The following is a 21,094-nucleotide window of genomic DNA, read 5'->3' as shown; positions in this document are numbered from 1 at the left end:
GTGGGATAATGTATTGTTTGTTTAATTTGTCACAACAGGCTGGATTTATTTCGAGCCTACACCGTACACATTTGCGGTTAGTGCCAAGTGTGATGCAAGTTCAATTATACCTGGAGTAAGGAAAGTTTATATTGACAATTTGTAAAAAGGGTAATGAAGTTACAAAAGTAATAAGCTTTCATCTGTCATGTGTTATAGGTACACAGATGAAAGCGATTATGTTACCTCACTAAATTGAAATAAGGACACAAGCCCTGATGATGGATGTTTAATCCGAAACGCGTCAGCAATTGTTTAATTGTTCCAATTGTTTATTTATGGAGAATGATGTTGTAAGAATAGAACCTTTTTTTTGTTCTGATCTACACTATAGGGAATTGTTTGTGAATTGAACCTGGTTGTGTGATGAATCTCAGGAACTCAATTTAGTGTGAACACATCCAGTGTTAAGTTAAAGGTTGTTGGGTGCAGATCCACCCGAACAACAGTACATTTTGGTTGATTACATATAAGTCTTGTTTGTGAAAAATGTTCTTTATTTGTTAAAGCTTTTTTCATCCTACGAATACATATGTATGTTGAACATGGAATGTGGATTCATTAGAATAGATACTTAAAAATGAGAACCACATAAAAGGATGTTTGTCCTCGTAGAGTACAATTGGGTTACCTGTTGGCAACAACAGGTTGGTGGAATTGGTATTGTATTGAGTCTCCTGAGGCAAGGAGATTATACCCTTCTGCACCAGAAACATTATTGAACATTGAAATTTGTGACTGAATTCACATTTAAGTACAGGAACAACAATTGACACTGTAGTGCCCTTCTACCACACCCTGTTTTTTGCACGCGTGATGCAGTCACTGCTGTTATCCCTTGGACTTTCTGGCACCGCTGTGGTAGCTGCAAGTCCCTGCTTTCCTCCTCTGCCTTTCCATGTGGCGCTCACAATGCACAGTAAACACTGCCTGGCATGCGAGCATGTCAGGCAGAGTTTATTCACTTTGCATGGCAGAGTGCGTACACCACCTTTTGCCCTGCACTTTTGCGCTCTGCCGTGCAAAGTGAGTAAATGCTGCCTAGCATTGCTGGCATTAACGGAAAAGGAGAAAGAGAAGGGGGGAGTGCAGGGATGGCAATGGTTATAGTTATAGTAATATTTTATGATATTTATCTCACAGTGCAAGCTTCTCTTTGGAAACGTTTCCGCCACCAGGGGGTGCAGCGCGGCTCCGCCCTACACTTCTATGTGCTCTGCATCGGGCATGACAGGGCAGTATATAGAGGAGACGCATCCTGTGACCCCCGTCACACATTTTTTCACCTAACACTCTCATGCTAAGGGTCCGCAGAAGGAACAAGTTACTTACCTGTAACTGTTGTTGTCCAGCATGGATCTGGCATGGATTCACATGCTCATGAATATTCCCCGTCAGGCTGGGAATCCTTGGTAAAGAAAAAATCAGTATCAGTTTTGTTTCTGATCTGTCTTTCTTAATAGTAACCAATCACTGATCTCTGGGTCATACTGCCCCCAGCCAATGACTGCCCTCTCCCTAAACCCCGCCTCTGGCAGCCATCCTCAGATTTGGTAGCATGCCAAGTGGCAGTATGACCAAGTGAAGAGCCGCAGAGGGGTAGGTGGGAGGGTTCGCATGTGAATTCATGCCAGAACCATGCTGGAGAACAACAGTTACAGGTAAGTAACTTGTTCCTTCTCCAGCATGGGGTCTGGCATGGATTCACATGCTCATGAATAAAAGAATACATAGCAGTATACACATCCACAACCGCGGGAGGTGGCAAAGGCTCAATATTAAGCATTACATACAAACTCAACATTAAGCAATTCTTACCTCCTCACAAGGCTCACCTTAGGCAAACAGGTTGCGCAGTACTGCTTGGCCAACCCTGGATTCCTCCCTGGAGTCCCGATCGACGCAGTAGAATCTTGTGAAGGTGTGCATCGACCTCCACGTAGCAGCCCTGCAGATGTCCAGCAGGGGCACACCAGACAGGAACGCCGTGGTAGCAGCGATCGCTCTGGTCGAATGGGCTCTTGGACGGCCGGGCAGCGGTCGGTTTGCCAACCGGTGACAGTGCATGATGCAGCCGGAGAGCCATCTGGAAATGGAAGTCTTTGAGAGAGCCTTCACTCAATTCACAGACCCAAACTTCACAAACAGTTCTGACGTCTTCCGAAAACTCTTTGTGCGCTCCAAGTAGAACTTCAGCACTCTAGCTACATCCAGCGAGTGCAAAGTCCTCTCGGCCGGCGTCGAAGGCGACGGGAAGAAAACTGGTAACACCAAGGGCTCGTTGAGGTGGAAGTCCGATGGCACCTTGGGCATGAAGGAGGGGTGCGTCCTCAGCACCACCCTCGTGTCATGAAAAGTCAAGTATGGAGGCTTGCAAGATAGGGCCTGGATCTCTCCTACTCGTCATGCGGAGGTGATGGCCACAAGGAACGCTGTCTTCCATGACAGGAACTTCAAAGGCGCCGAATGCATAGGCTCGAATGGGGCCCCCCCATGAGCCTGGTCAGCACCACATTAAGCTCCCATGTCGGGGCAGGAGCCTTCACCGGCGGGAATGATCGGAATAGTCCCTTCATAAATTCCTTCGCCAGGCGATGAGACCACAAGGACGCCCTTCCCGTAGTCCTGGTATATCGGGAGATGGCAGCCAGATGTATTTTGATGGAGGCGTGAGCCAGTCCAGATTTGGCCAGCGACAGTAGGTACGGCAGTACTTGAGGGGCCGTAATCCGCAGAGGGTTAATCTTCTGTGCACGGCACCAGACAGAGAACCTCTTCCATTTATGACCATAACACTTGAGAGTTGAGGACGCCCTGGCCTTTGCAAGAACCTCTCTGCAATCAGCCGGTATATCGTACCCTCCAAACTCTAGTGCTGCAGGAGCCAGGCCTGCAAGTTCAGCGACACTGGGTCGTGATGGAGAATGGCGCCTCCTTCTCTGGAGAGAAGATCCGCGTCCGCCGGCAGCTTGACTGGTGGGGACGTTGACAAGTCCAGAAGGTCCGGGAACCAGATCTGCCTCAGCCACGCCGGTGCGACGAGGATCATTCTTCACCTGGACTTCTTGAGCTGGTTGATGAGGCAGAACGGCAACGGAGTGAACGCGTATAGAAACAGGCCGTCCCAGGGGAACGAGAAAGCATCGCCCATGCTCCTCGGCTGTGGGAACCTGCTGGCGAACCTCTGGCACTTGGAGTTCGTCACCGTCGTGAACAGGACGATCTGGGGTTTGCCCCATCGTTGGAAGAGCCCGATCCACTTGATCCTGGCGCAGTTCCCACTCGTGGCACGAGCGCAGCTCCCTGCTGAGTGAGTCGTCAATGGTGTTTTTTATTCCTCCCAAGTGGAAGGGAACCAGAAACATCCCCTGGGCGACGGCCCAGTGCCACAGATCCTGGCCCTCCTTGGATAGGGCTGGGGATCTGGTGCCCCCTTGCTTCCGTATGTAGAACATCGTGGTGGTGTTGTCGGTGAAGATCCTCACCACCTTGTCCTTGAGGGATGGAAGGAACGACTTGAGAGCCCAGAACACTGCTCGGAGGTTTTGATGTGAAGAGACTTCTCCTCCGGGAGCCAAAGGCCTCTTGCGTGGAGATCTCCGGTGTGGGCCCCCGCCCAACCCTCCAGAGAGGCGTCCGTCGTCACTGTCTCCTGAAACGCTGGGGTTTGAAAGTCCGTGCCTGTAGTGAGGTGAGCACGGGTGCCCCACCATAGGATCGCCCGACGGAACTCCTCATCGAGAGGGATCCTGTCCTCGAAGCAGCCCGTTGCCTGAAACCAGCGGGCATCGAGGAACTCCTGTAGCGGACGCATCCGAAGTCTTCAAAGGGGTACAAAATAGATGCATGAGGACATCATCCCGAGAAGGGACTTGATGGACCTCACCCTGGCCACGTCCGTGGCTAACAGGCGCTGCACCTTGCCCAGGATGGTCTTGGTCCTCCCCTCTGAAGGGGAGGCCAATTGCCCCACTGTATTGAGCTTCGCTCCCAGGAACAGTGCTACTTGCGATGGAACCAGGTGGGATTTGGGGTAGTTGATGGCGAACCCCAGCTCCGTGAGCAACCGGACGGTCCTCGCCGTGTGTTCGAGGGCGAGTTCCCTTGTGCGTGCCCGGATTAGCCAGTCGTCGAGGTAGGGGTAGACGTGGATCCCCTGCAGGCACAGCCGCGCTGCCACTGGTGCCAGGCACTTGGTGAAAACACTGGGTGCAGACTTTAATCCGAAACGAAGGGCTCTGAATTGGTAGTGGCGTCCTTGAACCGTGAACCTGAGGAACTACTCTGTGCTGTTTTAGAATGGGGATGTGGAAGTAAGCATCCTCCAGGTCCAACGACGATAGGAAGTCGCCTTCCTCCAGCTGTCCCTGCACGTGCTGGAGGTTGACCATCCTGAATTTCTGCGCCTTGATGTATTTGTTTAACCGACGCATGTCCAGGATGGGGCGCCAACCGCCTGTCTTCTTTCTGACGAGGAAGTACCTTGAGTACACTCCGGAGCCCCGGAGCCTCCTGGGGACGAGCTCGATGGCACCTTTCTTGAGCATCGCCCTTACCTCCAACAGCAGTTGAGGGACGTGATTCTCCTTCCTGGCCACGGGAGGAATGCGAGGGCACTTCTTTTGGAATTCCAGCGAGTGCCCGTTGGCCAGGGTGTCCAACACCCAACGGTCGGTGGAGATGGACTCCCACACGCTGACGAACTTCGTCAGCCAGCCTCCCACCGGGGTGCTTCGGAGGGGGACCGACAACACGGCCGGGTCAGTCTTGCTTGGAGGCGGCCTTGCCGCCTTGGCCTCCCTGGTGACGGCGGCGGGATCCCCCTTGCTTGCCGCGACCTCTGTAAGCCTCCTGGGAAGAGGAGCGGGCCACCTGGCGGGAGCTCCGAAAGGGCCGTCGCTGTTGAAGCACCCCTAGGGCCCGGGCCATCTCCGAGTCGGTCTTGATGGCCTGTAGGGACTCGTCCACCGCCGTACCAAAAAGGTTGTTGCCGTCGAACGGCATGTCCAACACTCTGGTCTGGACGTCCTGGTCGAAAGGCTGTCGCCTTGAGCCATCCTCGTCGTCGGAGGCAAACTGTTGCCCGGTTGGCGAAATCCGGTATCGGCAATGTCCGTTGCCACCGTTATGGCGTGATCCGACGCCACCTCGCCTTCCTGCAGGATTTCTAGGGCCTCCGCCCTCTTGTCGTCAGGTAGGAAGTCTAGCAGAGGAGCTATCTTGAACCAGAGCTCCCTGTCGTAGCGGGCCACGATCGCTAAGGCATTGGCCGCCTTAATCGTCGTCGCCGCCAACGAGATGACTCATCGTCCCTTGGAGTCCAACTTCTTGCCCTCGCTGTCCGGCGGGGAAGTTGAAGCCGCCGCACCCGCTGCCTTCTTCTTAGCCGCTGCCGAGACGACAGGCTTGGGCTGGTCCCTGAGGCATCGGGGACTTGGTACTTCTCGTACCTGTCCCTCTTGGCTGGTGTCGTGGAAGGGTTCTTGAGGACAGCAAGCCCCTCGTCCCAGATGTCGAGTAAAGGCACCGCAAGGACTGTCTTCCTCTTGGCCTCTCGTCGCTGGTACAGAAACCCCTCCTTTTTCTGTTCTTCGGGGCAGAGCTGGAAGAGCTCGGATGCCCTGGTTATCATGGCGTGGAAAGAGCCAATTTAGTCAGCTGGAGACGCCTGCGGGGTGGGGGGGGTGATGACGGGATGTCCGCTGTGTCATAGCTGCCGTTATCGTCCGTCCCCGTCGCTGTATCCGTCCCCGTATCCTCTCTACGGTCCGGCGAGGGGGAAGAGGGGTCCACCGGTCCCACAGGCATGAAGGGCGGAGCGGGGTGGACTCTCCTCCGCTTGTTCGGAGGGCTTCCCGATGGGCCTGGTTCTGGATCCTCCGTCGGGGTCCGTGGTAATCTCGTCTTTATCTCGGTGCATAAGGATTGAATTGCCAACAAACCGCCGAGCTATCCTGGTGCTCGGGCAATGGCTGCGACGGACGGGATGGCCGCTCCACTGGGCCCTGTTCGTCGTCGTCGACGCTATCTTCGATCACGTCAGCAGGGACCGCCCCCTGGGATCGAACCTTCTCGAACCTCTCGTTGAGGCCTATGAACCTCTCGTTGAGGCCTAAGGACCTCTCGTTGAGGCCCTTCTCGGTTTCCACCAGTTCCTCCTCAGAGGCTGATTCTGAGTCTGTAATGGCCACCGCCCCCCCCCCTCTTTTTCAGCCGGGGGCTTCACGGGGGTCTTAGCGATGGGCTGGAAAGAGGAATCCCTCCGCGGTGGTAGGGATACTCTGGGCCCGGAGGGCGTTTCCACAGGCGTAGTCTCAGCCGGCTTCGCCAGGGTCGCAGCGACCACTTCGGTAGAGGCCTTTGCCGGGTGGATCAAAGCCCTCACCACCTTAGGTGCGTCCTGGGCCTTCGCCTTGGGGGGAGGGTCAGCGCCTCGCTCCCCATTCGAGATTGACCGGGTCCGCTCCAGCGGCCTACCCGGGTTCTCGGACTTCCTCTTCCCCGAACCAGAGTGCTGGCTCGTGGTCGAACGTGCCGGGGAAGTAGCGCCTTGCTTGGCAACCGAAGAGCCTGACCTTTCGCCGCTCCCGGTGCCCGCGGACTCGCGGTGCTTGGCCTTCTGTTGGGCCCCTGTCGCTGGGGCGCCCTCACAGGACTTAGAAGCCCTCTCAGACTTCGTCTTCGCCTTCTCACCTGCTGAGCACTTCTCCAGCCAGGCGGCGATGCGGAAACAACGATCTTGTTCGGTCCGTTCCGAAAGGTTCTTGCAGAACGCAGTCTTTCTCCATGTGCGTCATGTCCTCATGAAGGCAGTAGAGACATCGCGAATGCTCGTCCTCCTTGAAAACGTTCTGTAATCCGCATCCAGGGCAGCACCTGAACAGCTTGGATCCGGGCGTCGAGCTTCCCTTGTCCTGGGCCATGTCCGTTGAGGTAGGCCGCATATCTTCCGGAATCCTCCAAGAAGTATAAACTCGACGAAAACTTCACCCTTGAGGGGCGTAGAAGAATTCCGAAACGGTCCCTGTTATCGGAAGTAGAAACGGTGGAGCTTGAGGCTCGATTAAACCGAAAAAATGAGAAAATCTCCTGAAAAAACGTGAAAACGCAGTAAAAAACTCGAGAGCTAAACACGAGGACTCCCAACACTTGAGCGTGCGGTAAAAATCTGAGGATGGCTGCCAGGGGCGGGGCTTAGGGAGAGGGCAGTCATTGGCTGGGGGCAGTATGACCCAGAGATCAGTGATTGGTTACTACTAAGAAAGACAGATCAGAAACGAAACTGATACTGATTTTTTCTTTACCGAGGATTCCCAGCCTGACGACGGGGAATATTCATGAGCATGTGAATCCATGCCAGACCCCATGCTGGAGAACTAAGGTGTACCAGCTACTCCAAGAGGGTTATGACGTATGTGTGGGGGGGTACGTCCATCAGAAAGAACATTACTGAGAGGGAAGTAATTTGTTCTTCTAATGGACTCCTTCCTTCCACAGATTCCTCATCTATGATAAGACTCCCAAAGCAGTACAGCAACCTAGAGGAGGGAGGGCAGCAAGGACCTCAACCTAAATCAGAAAATTCTGAAGGACCGCGAAAACAAGCACCCTGACCCGACATAGAATCCAAGCAGTAATGCTTTGCAGATGTGTGCAAGGAAGCCCACATAGGCGATTGGCAAAAATTCAGAACAGGCACTCCGTGCTGCAGAGGTCAAGTGGCAACCAAGCCTCTGGTGGAGTGCACTTCGAGACCCTCATAGTTCTCCATGACAGTCAGATCATAGAAACCGAGATGCAGAGAATGATCCATCGAGATAGGGTCTGTTTGGTAACAGCCCTGCCAGCCCCAGCACCAAAGTTATCAATGAAAAGTTGGTAATCTTTCTTGTTCTCCCGTGTCCGGGAGAAGTAGAACTTGAGGGCCCACACTGAATTCGCAGATGGAAATGCTCCTCTGCCTTGGAAGGATGAGGTGGAGGAAAGAAGACTGGTAAATGGATCTTTTGCGAGAGATGGAAATTGGAGACCACTTCCAGAAGGAAGGATGGTCTAACTCAACGCCACCTTTTCCTTGTAGAAAACCAAGTAGGGAAGATTAACAGCAGAGCCTGGACCTCACTCACCCAGTCTCGTGGAAGTGATAGATTGTTAGCAAAACAGGAAATCACCTTAAGGGTGGGCAGTTGTGACACTTCCAATTGAGGGCCCAGGAGGCCAACAGACCTTGCTCCCAACCCCACCAGCCCCACCAAAATAGTACATGGACCTAGAGTAGTCGAACAGAAGGGAGGGGAACACTGCTCGGATGCTCGCCCTAAACTGCAAGGAAAGTAACAGAATAGATTAGATTACCTCAAATAGGTTTACTATTTCCCCTGTTTCCCTCCCTATATGCCCCTAAACCTACCTTGACAGTGATAGGAGGAAGCTAAAAACCTACAATGATGTAGGGATGCCGATGTAAAAGTCCGGCCAGATGCAAGTTGCCAGTGCAAATGGGGAAAAAGATAACACAATAAACAGAGTCCGAATGGGCCTAGCCTAGGAGGTACGAGGGCACAATCTACAGAGGTAAAGCAGACTCTCCAAGGTATCCAGAGGAAGCCAGGAAGACCAAAGCACAATCCAAGAAAACAGAATATGTCACCAAGATCCACAATTCCAGGGGATAATCCAAAAACAGATCCGAAAGACAAGAGCCAGCATATCCAGAAAATGAGAAACACCAAGACAGTTGAGAAGAATCCAAAAGGAGGATTCCAAACACGAAGCAAAATGTCTTAAAGCTAGGTATCAAAAAAGAATAACATGATGAACGCTACTCACAGACCAGAATAGAGAAGTACTTCCATGTCGTGGGGCTGCCGCTTTAGCGTGAACGAGACCTCACACACTGATCAACCGAGTAACGTCCTTTGCGGCTATGTAGTGCCCAGATGTTATGTGCATTGAAGTGCAGATGGCGTTGTTGTTCCCCCAGGCACCAAAAGGGATGCCACGTAAACTGGGCCTCCCCTCCGTGGAACTGTAAGTATTGTCGCTGTACGACAGCATTCTTAAAGACCAAGTATGAAGAGGCTCAAATTGAGCGCCCACTAAAAATGTCAACACTAAATTTAAATCCCATGCTGGAACAACCAACTGGCATGGGGGAAACATATTGCAAAGGCCCTTGAGGAACTGACTGAACATGTGGATCGTGAAAATGGAGCCCTGCTTCAGTATCATCTTGAAGACCTAAATGGCCACAAGATAACCCTGCACTGTACCAATGTGTAGGTCGAGATCCTTCTTCTGGCACCAAGCCGAAAACATACGCCACCTGCAGGCATACATGGATTTGGTGGTGGATCTTCTAGCAGAGAGCAGCATGTCCAGAGTGTCCTCCGACAAATCCTACTTCTTATAACACAACCTTTCAGCAGCTAGAAGTCTTAGTTACTTACCTGTAACTGTATTTCTCCAACATTGGTATCTTTCATAGATTCACATACTTTAATATTCCCCATCGTCAGACTGGGAATCCTCGATGATAAAAATTAATTATTAAAATGTTTTAATATACATCCCTTCTCCCCTAGAGAATGCATGTAGATACTCCATTGTGGCCTATGAGCCACTCCATTGTGTAGTCCCTCCACCTCACTTTGGCCCTTTATGGCCCCAACCAATGAGGTGGCATAGTTTAAGCTCCGCCCCAGGCAGCCATCTTCAGATTTTGAACTGTAGGAACTACAGTATGATGGGTGCTGAGCATAGGAGCAGCTTCTCAGGGGAGGCGGGTGGGCGCATGTGAATCTATGAAAGATACTAATGCTGGAGAAATACAGTTACAGGTAAGTAACTAAGACTTCTCCAGCATTGGATCTTTCATAGATTCAGATGCTTGAATAGAATACACAATATTTCTGACAAACCTTCACCATGCAGCAACGCCAAGGTTACATACTCAGGAAAAGGAGGCAAAATAGGCTGGTCCTAACTTATGCAAAGGGGAGGCGGAGCACTGCCTGTCCAACTGCAGATTCTTTGTTGGCATCTTCTGCTAGGAAGTAGTGCTTAGCGAAAGTGTGCAGAGTGCTCGAGGTAGCGGCTCTGCAGATGTCCTTCAAGGGAACCCCTGCATGAAACGCTACGGATGCCGCTCTTCCTCTGGTGGAGTGTGCTGAAGGAGGTCTAGAGAGGAGGTCGCCCTTCAATTGATGACAATGGGTAATACATAACGAGACCCATCTTGCCAGACTTTGTTTGGAGATATGTTGTCCTTTCGTGCGGCCCGCAAAGGCAATGAACAGTGTCAGATAAGCGGAACTCCTTAGTCTCTGCAAGTAGAATTTCAAAACCCTAGTCACATCTAGGGAATGTAAAGCCCTTCCCGCCTCCGAGGTATGGTTCCGGAAGAAAGATGGTAGAACAATGCGCTCTGTGAGTGTCCTTTCCAATAAGACCTTGGGCAGAAGTTTTGGGTATGTCCTCAAAATGACGCGGTCTTGCTGAAACAAAGTAAAAGGAGGTTCTGAGGGCAAGGCTTGCAATTCACTGATCCTCCTGGCCGAGGTCATGGCTATCAGAAAAGCCGTTTTCCAAGATATGAATTTTATTTCACATCTGTGAATGGGTTTGAAAGGGGGTTTCATGAGAGCCGTTAGCACAGTATTCAGGCTCCAGGAAGGAACTGAAGACGGCTTAGGAGGATAAGTACACATCGACCCTTTGAGGAAGATCTTGATGGCCGGAAGAGAAAGTAATGACTGTGCTTCTGGAGTCGTCGTGTATGCTGATATGGCCAAAAGGGGAATCTTGTTGGAGGATAGGGAGAGACCTTCCTTGGCCAAATGTAATAAGTAAGGTATTATTTGTTCTACCAATGCTGTAAGTGGGTTAATCGTAGATGTTTCACACCACTTAGATAAGTGGGTCCATTTACGCACGTAAGTGATCCTTGTTGAGGGGGTTCTAGAGGCCCTGATTATGTCCCAGCCGTCCGGCGGAAGGTTCAAGTTCACGAGTTTGCGCTGTTGAGGAACCAGGATTTGATGGAGAGGCTCGCTTGGTTGTAGTGGAGGACTTTGTGGTTCTGCTGAGTCAAGAGGTATTGATGAGCCTGGAGGCGAATTGGAGGCCACCGGGATAGATGTTGCAGAGTCGCGTACCAGATCTGTCGCACCCATTCCAGCGCTATTAGGATCATGGAGCAATCCTGTTCCTTCTTTCTGCGCAGAACTCTGGCTATGAGTGGAATGGGGGGGAAAGGCATAAAGGAACTTTCCTGTCCAGTCCACTGAGAATGCATCTCCTGCTGATAGATGTTCCGGGTACCTTAAGGTGAATGCTTGACATTTCCTGTTGACCCTGGTGGCAAAAAGGTCGATCTGTGGCTGGACCCATACAGAGAAAATCCGTTGAACTTCCTTTTCGTCTAGCTCCCATTCGTGGGATGACGCGTACTCCCTGCTCAGTTTGTCCGCTAAGACATTGTCAACTCCCGGGAGATGTTCCGCCCTGATCTGGACTTTGTGGTACAGGGTCCATGACCATAGTAGTTGAGCTTCCGGAGATAAGATCTCTTTGTGCCTCCTTGCTTGTTTGTGTAGTGCATGGAAGTTGTATTGTCCATCTGAATGGTTAAGACTTGACCCGCCACTACTGGAAGGAAAGCTTTTAGAGCCCATTGTATCGCGCTGAGCTCTAGGACATTGATGTGGAGCTGTGATTCTTGGTCTGGCCAAGCCCCTTTTTTCTGAATGTCTGCCAAGTGTGCTCCGCATCCCGAAAGGGATGCGTCTGTCCTTAAGAGAAGAGTGAATGTCGGTGCCTAAATGGCATCCCTTGGAGCAGGTTCCGTGGAGTGTTCCCATAACCCTTGGCTTGTTTCCATTGGTGGTCCAGGCCCTCCTGGATTGGTATCATGCGAAGTCTTTAATTTGGTATGAGAAATATACATGAGGATATCATGCCCAGGAGGGATTTGAAAGAGCATACTGTGGTTGTCTCTTTTTCTAGGAACAATGTCGTCGAGCGGAGGATGGTTGTTACTCTGTCTGCCGATGGTCTTACCCTGGGAATGGTGGTGTCGAACTCGGCCCCCAGAAGAAGAACCGTCTTGCTGGGTACTGAGCAGGATTTTATGTTTGTCGAAGAACCTAACCCTTTTAGGAGTTTTATCGTGTTCGACACTGCCAATTGAGCTTGACTGAGGGAGCTTGCCCTTATCAACCAGTCATCCAAATATGGAAAGACCTCCATTCCCAACCTTCTGAGGTTCGCTGCTACGGGCGCCAGACATTTAGTAAATACCCTTGGTGCTGAATTTAGCCCAAACGTGAGTACCCGGAATTGGAAATGTAGGTCTCCTATAGTGAACCTGAGGAACCGTCTGTGGGAACGATGAATTGGAATGTGGAAGTATGCGTCTTCTAAGTCCAGAGTGGCTAGGAAGTAGTTTCTGTTCAGCCACCGTAAGACGCCTTGCAGGGATATCAGGGATATAATTTTGAATTTGATGCGTTTGATCTATTTGTTGAGTGTCCTTAGGTCCAATATGGGCCTCCATTGACTGTTTTTCTTTTGGATTAGAAAGAAGCAGGAGTAGAAACCTTTTCCTTTCTGGGAATATGGAACTGGCTCTATAGCTGCTTTGTGCAGTAACTTTTGAACTCCTGCCATGATGTTCCGCAGCATGTGACCTTTGTGAGCGGTGGGTGCAAGGGATGGAGGATGGTCTAGAAATTCTATGGTGTGTCCCCTGCGGACCACCTGTAATACCCACTTGTGCGATGTTATCGAATTCCAGCGTTGAAAAAATTGGCTTATCCCCCACTACCGGCATAGAGGGGGAAGAATCAAATGGTCAATTCTGTTTGTTCTGGGCTTTACCTTGGGAAGAGCTGCGCCTTCCTCTCTGGGAATACCTGTTGGCGGATTGATATCTGTTACCTTGGAATGTGTTACCTAGTGACTTTTGACCATAGGAGGAACGTGTATATCCTCTGTCTTTTGACGCTGCGCCTCGAAAGGGCCGAAAGGACCTGCCGTCTTTATATTTATCATTCACGGAACTGATGGCTCGAGCTGTATCCGTGTCCATTTTAATTCCTTTAAGGTGGTCATCTTTCTTTTCGCCAAATAAGCCTTGCCCGTCGAAGGGCATGTCCAAAATGTGTGCCTGCAACTCAGGCCTGAAATTCATGGCCTTCATCCATGCCTGTCTCCTTAGCACCGTGCCGTTGGCCATTTGTCTGAAACCTGATTCAGACACATCGACAGCCGCGTCGATCATGTGGTCTGAAGTGGCTTCTCCGTCCGCAATGATGGACCTGGCTTCTTCCTGTAAATCTGCTGGTAGATGTTTGGTCAGCTTGGACATGCGAAGCCAAAGCTCGCAGTCAAACCTGGCTGTCATGGCTATTGCGTTGCCTGCTGTGATTGTGAGAGATGCTGAGGAAGACACCTTTCAACCCATGGCTTCCAGCTTACAACCTACCTTGTCTGGCGGTGCTGACAGTGGTGATGATGGGTTGGCTAATTTCTTTCTAGCCGTTACTGTGATGACTGAGTCTGGCTTCGTATGACCCCTTAAACAAAGCGGCGCCGAGTCAGGTGCCTTGTACTTCTTTTTGGGTCTTGAAACGAAAGCAGGTGTGGATGAAGGTGTGGCCAGTATCTTCGACCCAGACTCCCATATGGTGTCGAGAAGAGGAATGGTGGTGACCGTTCTTCTGCGTTTGTCCCTGTGCTCGTAAAGCACCGACTTCTTCTCTTCCGAAGAAACTTGTATTTTGAACAAGTCCGCAGCTTTACCAATGATACCAAATCGTCTGGGGGTGACGAATCACCTGGTGAGTCCTTCTTCCTGGGTTTCTCGATGATATAATCATCCCATTCACTGGGAGCATCCGGTTCCTGCGTAATCTCTCCTTCCCCCGGATCCGAAAAATCCCTGAACGGGTCCTCTTGCCAATCATATACTGACACAGATGAGGGTACCGTAGTTGGATCTCAAACTGGAGATCGAGGTCTATGAGGTGATGCTGGAGAGGGGACTCTTGTCGGTGAAGCACTGAGTGTTCTGCTCCTGGATCTACGTGGAGGCTCAGGTGATTGTGCTCTTTTCTGCAGTCTACTCCTGGAAGGGGAATGTCTGGGTGTGCTATGCCGAGGTGAAGTTTCCCTCAGGGGGGTTCTTGGCTCCTCAGGTATAGAAGACCTATTCTGTCGCTCTTGGCGCCTGTTAAACTGCTCGATGATTCTTTGCATCAATGTTATGAGCACCGGGTCATAAGGATAAGCCATGTCCTCTGAATCCGGTTGCCAAGGAGGGCTGTTTTCCTTAGGAATGAGGAAAGGTTGCTCACCAGGCATTTCCGTGTCCGAGAACTCCTCCTGAAGAATGACGTTCTGGAGTTCTGTCATCTCTTTCAAAGGGGATAGTTTATCTGTGATGTCAGCGAATGGTGTTGTGGGTTCTATTTCTTCAGAAGACACCACATTTTTGGGAATCATCAACGGTACTTTAGTCGACGGTGGTTCCGTGAACAAAGACTTTGAAGATGGTTGACCCGTGGACGAGAGCTTCGTGGACGAGAGCTTCGTGGACGAGAGCTTCGTGGACGAGTGATGTGCTTCCTTTGACGACGACTGCTTCATGGACGATGACTTTGATGACGAGGATTTTGTCGTGGACGATGAGGTTTGGCTTGGTTGACGGTGCGTCCCTGACTTTGCTGCAGCTCGTGGACGGCTTCTCCGTGGACAGCTGCCCCCCCTGGTTTTTTTAAAACTCCTCCTTATCTTTGGAGGGGTTTATTTCTTCAGGGTGGCGTGTTTTGTGGTGTCCTGGGTCCAAGGAAGGCATAGAAGAAGTGGCTTCCAACTTTCTTTTAACCTTATGAGAGGGAGAGGAACTCCTTTCCACTGAAGAGACCCTTCTCTTAGGACTTTGTCTCTCAGATGGTTTAGTAGATGATACAGAAGCTGTTTTGGCAGACTCCTTGTCAGAGGCCAGACCCTTGTCTTCTAGGTGTAACAGAAGTCTCCTGTGTCTGTCATGCAGGGTTTTGGTGGAGAAAGTCCTGCAAATGTCACATTTGTTGATGTCATGTGGATATAAGCAGTAAATACAGTGGTCATGCGGATCCTTCATGTAGACCAATTTCTTTCTGCACCTCGTGCAGTCCCTGAACAGGGAGGGCTTCTTGGCAGGCTGAAGCTCAGCCATGCGGAGGAGAACTTTCACTCGATGAAAAAGAACCAACAAAAATGTTTCTCAGAGTCCCAAGGCTCAGAATAGCAAGCCCCTAAGGAGGGGAAAACAGTAGAATATATTAGAAAAATATTGACTACACAAGGTGAAAAGAATTTTGAAAGCTCAGAGAGCTGGAGGACTCTTTCTGTCTGATAGACTGCTATGAAAAATCTGAAGATGGCTGCCTGGGGTGGAGCTTAAGCCCTGCCACATCATTGGTTGGGGCCATAAAGGACCAACGTGAGGTGGAGGGACTACACAATGGAGTGGCTCATAGGCCACAATGGAGTATCTACATGCATTCTCTAGGGGAGACAGGATATATATTAAAACATTTTAATAATTAATTTTTTATCACCGAGGATACCCAGTCTGACGACGGGGAATATACAAGCATCTGAATCTATGAAAGATCCAGTGCTGGAGAAATGAAGGTTCATGATCATTGTGCACCCGAAGAGACAGTCTCCTGAGAACCGGCGGAATGGCAGGAATAGGTGGGAATGCACACAGTAGATCAAAGTTCCATTAGAGTATCAAGGCATCCCAGAGCTCACGAATGAGGACATACCCGGGGAGCAGAACCACCTGCACTTACTGTTCACACTGGAAGGGAAGAGGTCCACCTGGTGCGGTCCACCAGGTGTGTACCCCAGTGGGAGAAAATCTCTTCCAGAACTTCCTGGTAGAGTTCCCACTCATGGGAGGCTGATGACGGTATGCTCAGTGCATTAGCTAGTATGTTCTCATTGCTGGCCAGATGTGTCGCAGTCAGAGACCCTTTCTCCAGAGCCTAGAACCACAATCCCATTGCTTCTCTGCACAGAGGCAAAAAGCCAGCGTCACCCCACTTGATTGAGGTAATGTACTGATATAATATTGTCTGTCAGGACCAATACCACCATACCCTTCACAGAGGGGAGGAAAGTGACCAGGGCCAGTCTGATCATCCACAGCTCAAGCATATTGAAGTTCTCCTGGCACACAAATGGGGACTACAGTCTGCTCACCGTAAGGCCTTGGAGGTGAGCGCCCCATTCCTTCAGGCATGCATCTCGATATAAATAAAATATCATATCTTATCTCTCACTAGAGTCACCTGTGGCCAAGGTTGAAGCAACCCCTTCACCATTGCAGTTCTCCGGACACACTCTCCGAGACCAGTAGAACCAGTTGATGGTCTGATGTTTGTCGCTCAAACTGTGACCACTGTGCGCTCCGAAGCCCATGTAGCAGAGAGGTGATCCATCATACTAATAAATCAATTTGAGGTCAGGGCCAGATGACCAAAGATAAAAGGGAGCAAGAAAAGAGTATCTGAATTGATGAAGAGCACATTATATGCAGACTATGACAAGATGGCCCCTGCATGTGGGTTGGTCCAAGGAATTATGGGTCTTGTAGTACCAGTGAACTACAAGTTTAGAAGATTCAAAATTTATGTGTTGTTGCTGGAATCAAATAAAGAAAAGAGTCACCTGCATAACACTTGCATCGTGCCTTTAATCAAATCCCCACTTTCTAATGCATTACTAGCAGCATTGCAGTTTACAGAAACAGACAACCAACAAGATTCTTCCAGGGTCCTAGAAATTTGATTAACACTTGCATTACTTTCCTGCCTACTCTTTGTGGTCATATGGATGCACAATTATTTGTTACCTTGACATAATCTCCAACTATCTATTTCTACTTTCTTTGTTATACGTCATTGGGTCAGTTGGTCATTTTGCAATTATGATGTGAAGCATTATGTGTATGGAGGAATAGCCTGATATGTTTAGCCATTTTAGTATTTTTCATTAATTGTATTTCGCACTCCATTCCTCAAAGGCTACTAGTGCTTCTATGAAAAAGTGTGACAAATAGTAAAATAAAGATGTGGGATCAATGTCAGTATGGTGGGGTATGAGGAGATTTTCTCAGTGGTAGTGACATTTGCTGAAATCTGAGCTGTTGGATCGTCTTTTAAGCTCACCAAAACATTTGAATAAACCAATCCTGAAAATTATTTGCATTACCCGATAGAACACATTGAGAAGGGTGTACATTTCAATGATAAAAACAGTATAAAGATGACATCTCATTTTCATAATATTTTGGGTTGGCTAAGATAAAAATGATGGCTATCCTCTGAGCTCCATCAACCTCGAGCTCTTCCACACTCCAGCCCCATTTACCCCATCTTGTTCACTTTCCCTCTGCATTCCACACTTTACCTGCACTGTGCTGCCCTCTTTTCTAGTCATGCTGCATATCCTTGCCCTACACTTTTTGACGGTCCATTTCTGGTTCATAATATATTACATCTGGGAAAGCCTGCCATCCATTATCTTAAGGTTGGTGACAGAGTACAATGGGGGTGGGAGGTGTGAGAAACCTGAAGATTTCTCACCTGTCAGTCCCTGGGGATCTGTCATCCAGGTGGCCAGGACACGGACATCGCTTTTGGATCCAGTTCCTGGGGGTGGACCAGTTCGGGAGGATCACCTGGATGGGGCAAGGGGTGTTCTCGGGGAGTGGAACACTGAAGGGTGAGACGCGGTATCTCCTTTCCAATAACACCTTTTCGCCATCCTACCAAGTAGGATATCTAGTAACTCAAACACCACCCTTTTCCGACACGAACACCTTTGCACAGACAGCTCACTCTGAGAGAAAACGGACTAATACCTGAGCCGTATACCTGACATGTCCCAACACAAGGGTCAGGAAGAGTCAGGCAATTACTGATAATTACACACACACCTGACTTCCATCACACTTCCCCACACGGATAAAAAGCGGAGCACGAACGCACACTCAGAGGCAAAACATCTACGGCAGCAGCAGTTCCGAGATGGCAGTTTAAAATGAGAAGAGAGACAGCGAAACAAGAAAAGGTTGCAAGGAGGGCATTGCCCTTGGCTTTTCCAGAGGAGGGAAACCGTTACTTTCATGAGCCCTCAAAGATTGGAAACATAAGACCAGGAAACAAAGCTGAAGAAAGGTGCATTGTGTGTCAAAAGTATCTGGGGCTTTGCTGCATCGATTGTTGAGGCGGGGATGAGAGATTGCCGCTGTGGTACTGTCCTTGGCTCCTGCAACAAAGCCGATCCAGCCACGTCAGCGCAGCCAGTGAGTCAGTCAGGGAGACTGATAGCAGGCCGGTCTGTGTCAGAAACATGATTTCAAGTGGCAACATTGTATGATGAAATCGGCAAAGAACAAAGTATAAGGCGTATGCGATGAGCGCAATGAATATATTGAATATCCAAGGAGTGAGTGAACTTTTAAAGCAGAAAAGATACTTTAGGGAATGGTCCGGCACCAAGTGGGTGCTCATTCGAAAGTCTCTGTTAAGTATACAACTGAGAGTGTAAAATTGTGAACTGTGATTATAAAAAGGCAAGTGTGAACCCAAACGGAGGGATACTGAGAGAAAGCTAGAGGAAGGGAACCCCGCTTTCTGATGAGTGTAATTGTAAATTGTGACGTCGAAGTGGTCCTGCATCGGGTCAAGCCAAATACTGTGCACATTCGAAAAGTCTTCAATACCAAAGTAGAACTGTAATTGATCTGAGCCCGACATAGGGGGATCCGGGGTGAACCGAGAGTCACCCGAGAACTAATTATGGAAAAGGGATCTGAACTCGACAGAGGGGGATCAGGGGTGAAGAGTGAATCATCCGTATTGAATACTTGTGAGAGGAAAAGAACTTTGGGTTTTGTTTTGATACATCAGGCCCTGTGAATCAAGAGACTTGGGCACAGAAGGCCCTGGTGCTGGTAATGGAACTGTTTGCTTGTGCCGAAGAAGCCAAAGTGTGTGCTATGCTTGTGTGAACTGCCTTGTCCCGTGCTGAAAACGCGGGGAAGGGCGGCCCATGGCCTGTAGATTGTGACTTATTCTTTATGAACACTTATTTATATTTCATGAACATTTTCTCAGGCTATTTGTAAATTAGCTGCAATGATTGGCAATCGTTTTTTTTAGTATAGGCCCTTTTATTTTGACGAGACTCCACTAGGACTGCATTATTATTATTTGATGGTTGTAGCCTGCTCCCATCTTAGATTTAGGTTTAGATAGGCATTTATCACACCCTTGTTAAAAGTTGAATAAACACCCTTGAACTGTGGTCACTTGTGCCTGTCGTGCTTCCATACCATACCTTCCTTACAGGAAGGAGATTGGGGTCTCACAGCCGTTTACCACTATTTTGTCATAATTAACAATGTAGCCATTTGATTTTTACATTTGGTAATAGACTTGTATATGTTTGATATTATCTCCATGGCATGCAAGCCAAAACAGCCAAGTCTGTGATAAAGGTTAACATTTTCAGGTAGATTGGATAACCCGAACCACAGACACACCAGCCACACCCACTCGGTTTCTTTGTGCCACAGACTGAATGGCTCATTTTAGGTTGGCTTAAAAGCAAGTATTCCGAGGTAGAGAGTATTTGAAAAATCATATTCTTATGAGTTTCACTGAATAAACATTTCCTAAACATAAGAAAGTGAGCACAAAATTACTTCACTGACATACCTTTTCAAGCTGAGGGACCTTGCTGGTTGCGTTGATCCCCTTATCAAACAAAGATTTCAGTGCTGTTTCAAAGTTCTCTAGGGGGGTGTTGAAGTGCACACCAGAGTTGTCCAGGACCAGTTCTAGGCTAAAGATAGGGTTCTTGCGTGGACTTTAAAACAAAAATAAAAGAACTGTGGTTATTAATATAAGAGGCAGAAACCAATTACAGGATGTTCTCCTACATTATACAAGTCTTGATGCAAACAATACATGTAATTTCATTGTGATATATTAGGCTGCACCACATGCACCTCTTATCTCCGATTTCCTGAATATTGAGGTACTGTTGTGATTTATTATATTATTTTGTCTCCTATATGCAATGTAATCCACCTTGAAGCTGATTGTTGGTTAGTATGTGCTTAAGAATTTTGAATATATTAGGGACTGGCTGTACCCAATATATCATAGGGTTTCTAGTTTTCTATAGCTCTGCTCGCTAAAGCCACCCCAGCCATTGCTGACAGCAGTGGCACCAAATAAAAAGCAGTAGCTATATATAAAAAAAAAAAAATCCCAAAAAGTTAGTTAATTGTTCTGACATGGTGAACTGGCTCTTTTTACAATGTTGCTCACACCATTTATTGTACTAACAACAACGATACCACACTTTTCTTATTGTGAAAAGTGCATTATCTAAATGTAGGATAACCACATTTTTTGATAGAAGGTTAGCATTCTAGGATGGACACTTTGGCACACTCTTGTTGCACTCTTTTGACATTCCCTTATAGAAAAGGGATAGGGGCAAATAATGGTTCCTGGCTGCTTTGCATAAAATCGAAAAGGATATTAGAAACATAAAAATGACCATAAATCTTTATAAACAAATATTTAACATTTTCATTTTTTATTTTTTAATATAACATAACTTAACAATGGGAGTGAGACAACCAGGGAGATTAAAGCATCAGTATAAATAAGCCCATTAGTCATGGAGTCTTATGAATCTCAGGAGTGGAGGCTCCATACATAAAAGTAAAAATGATGGTTAGCTCATAACAAAACAGCAGATTGTCATTTTGGTTTAGGTCAAACATATTAGGACAATGAGAAGGACTTATGAGGGATCATGGCACTTTAGTCTTCCGAGTTGATATCAGATATAAATGGCTTGCAGGCAGATTTATACTTCGTAAAGGTGTCAGCATGCGAGGCAGTAATTATCTCCAAGGCTAAAGAAATGCCAGGGGAGCATCAGCTGTTCTCCAGTTATGAGCAATGGTGAGCCG

At 48.7% G+C, this 21,094-nt stretch overlaps 1 protein-coding gene across 1 annotated transcript in view; it reads right to left on the bottom strand.

Annotated features, from left to right (window-relative positions):
- Positions 1-21,094, bottom strand: part of DNAH1 (dynein axonemal heavy chain 1) — a 3,604,831-nt gene that overhangs the window by 2,883,606 nt on the left and 700,131 nt on the right. Inside the window, exon 12 of the mRNA XM_069644003.1 lies at positions 19,821-19,971. Within this exon, the coding sequence (XP_069500104.1) occupies positions 19,821-19,971 (151 nt within the window). The remainder of the gene's footprint in view (positions 1-19,820; positions 19,972-21,094) is intronic.

The sequence above is a fragment of the Ambystoma mexicanum genome, chromosome 2p (genome assembly GCF_040938575.1).
Source record: "Ambystoma mexicanum isolate Mex_15411 chromosome 2p, UKY_AmexF1_1, whole genome shotgun sequence".
NCBI lineage: Eukaryota > Metazoa > Chordata > Amphibia > Caudata > Ambystomatidae > Ambystoma > Ambystoma mexicanum.
Note: the sequence above shows the minus strand (reverse complement) of the source record. Positions and strands in the feature narration are given on the sequence as shown.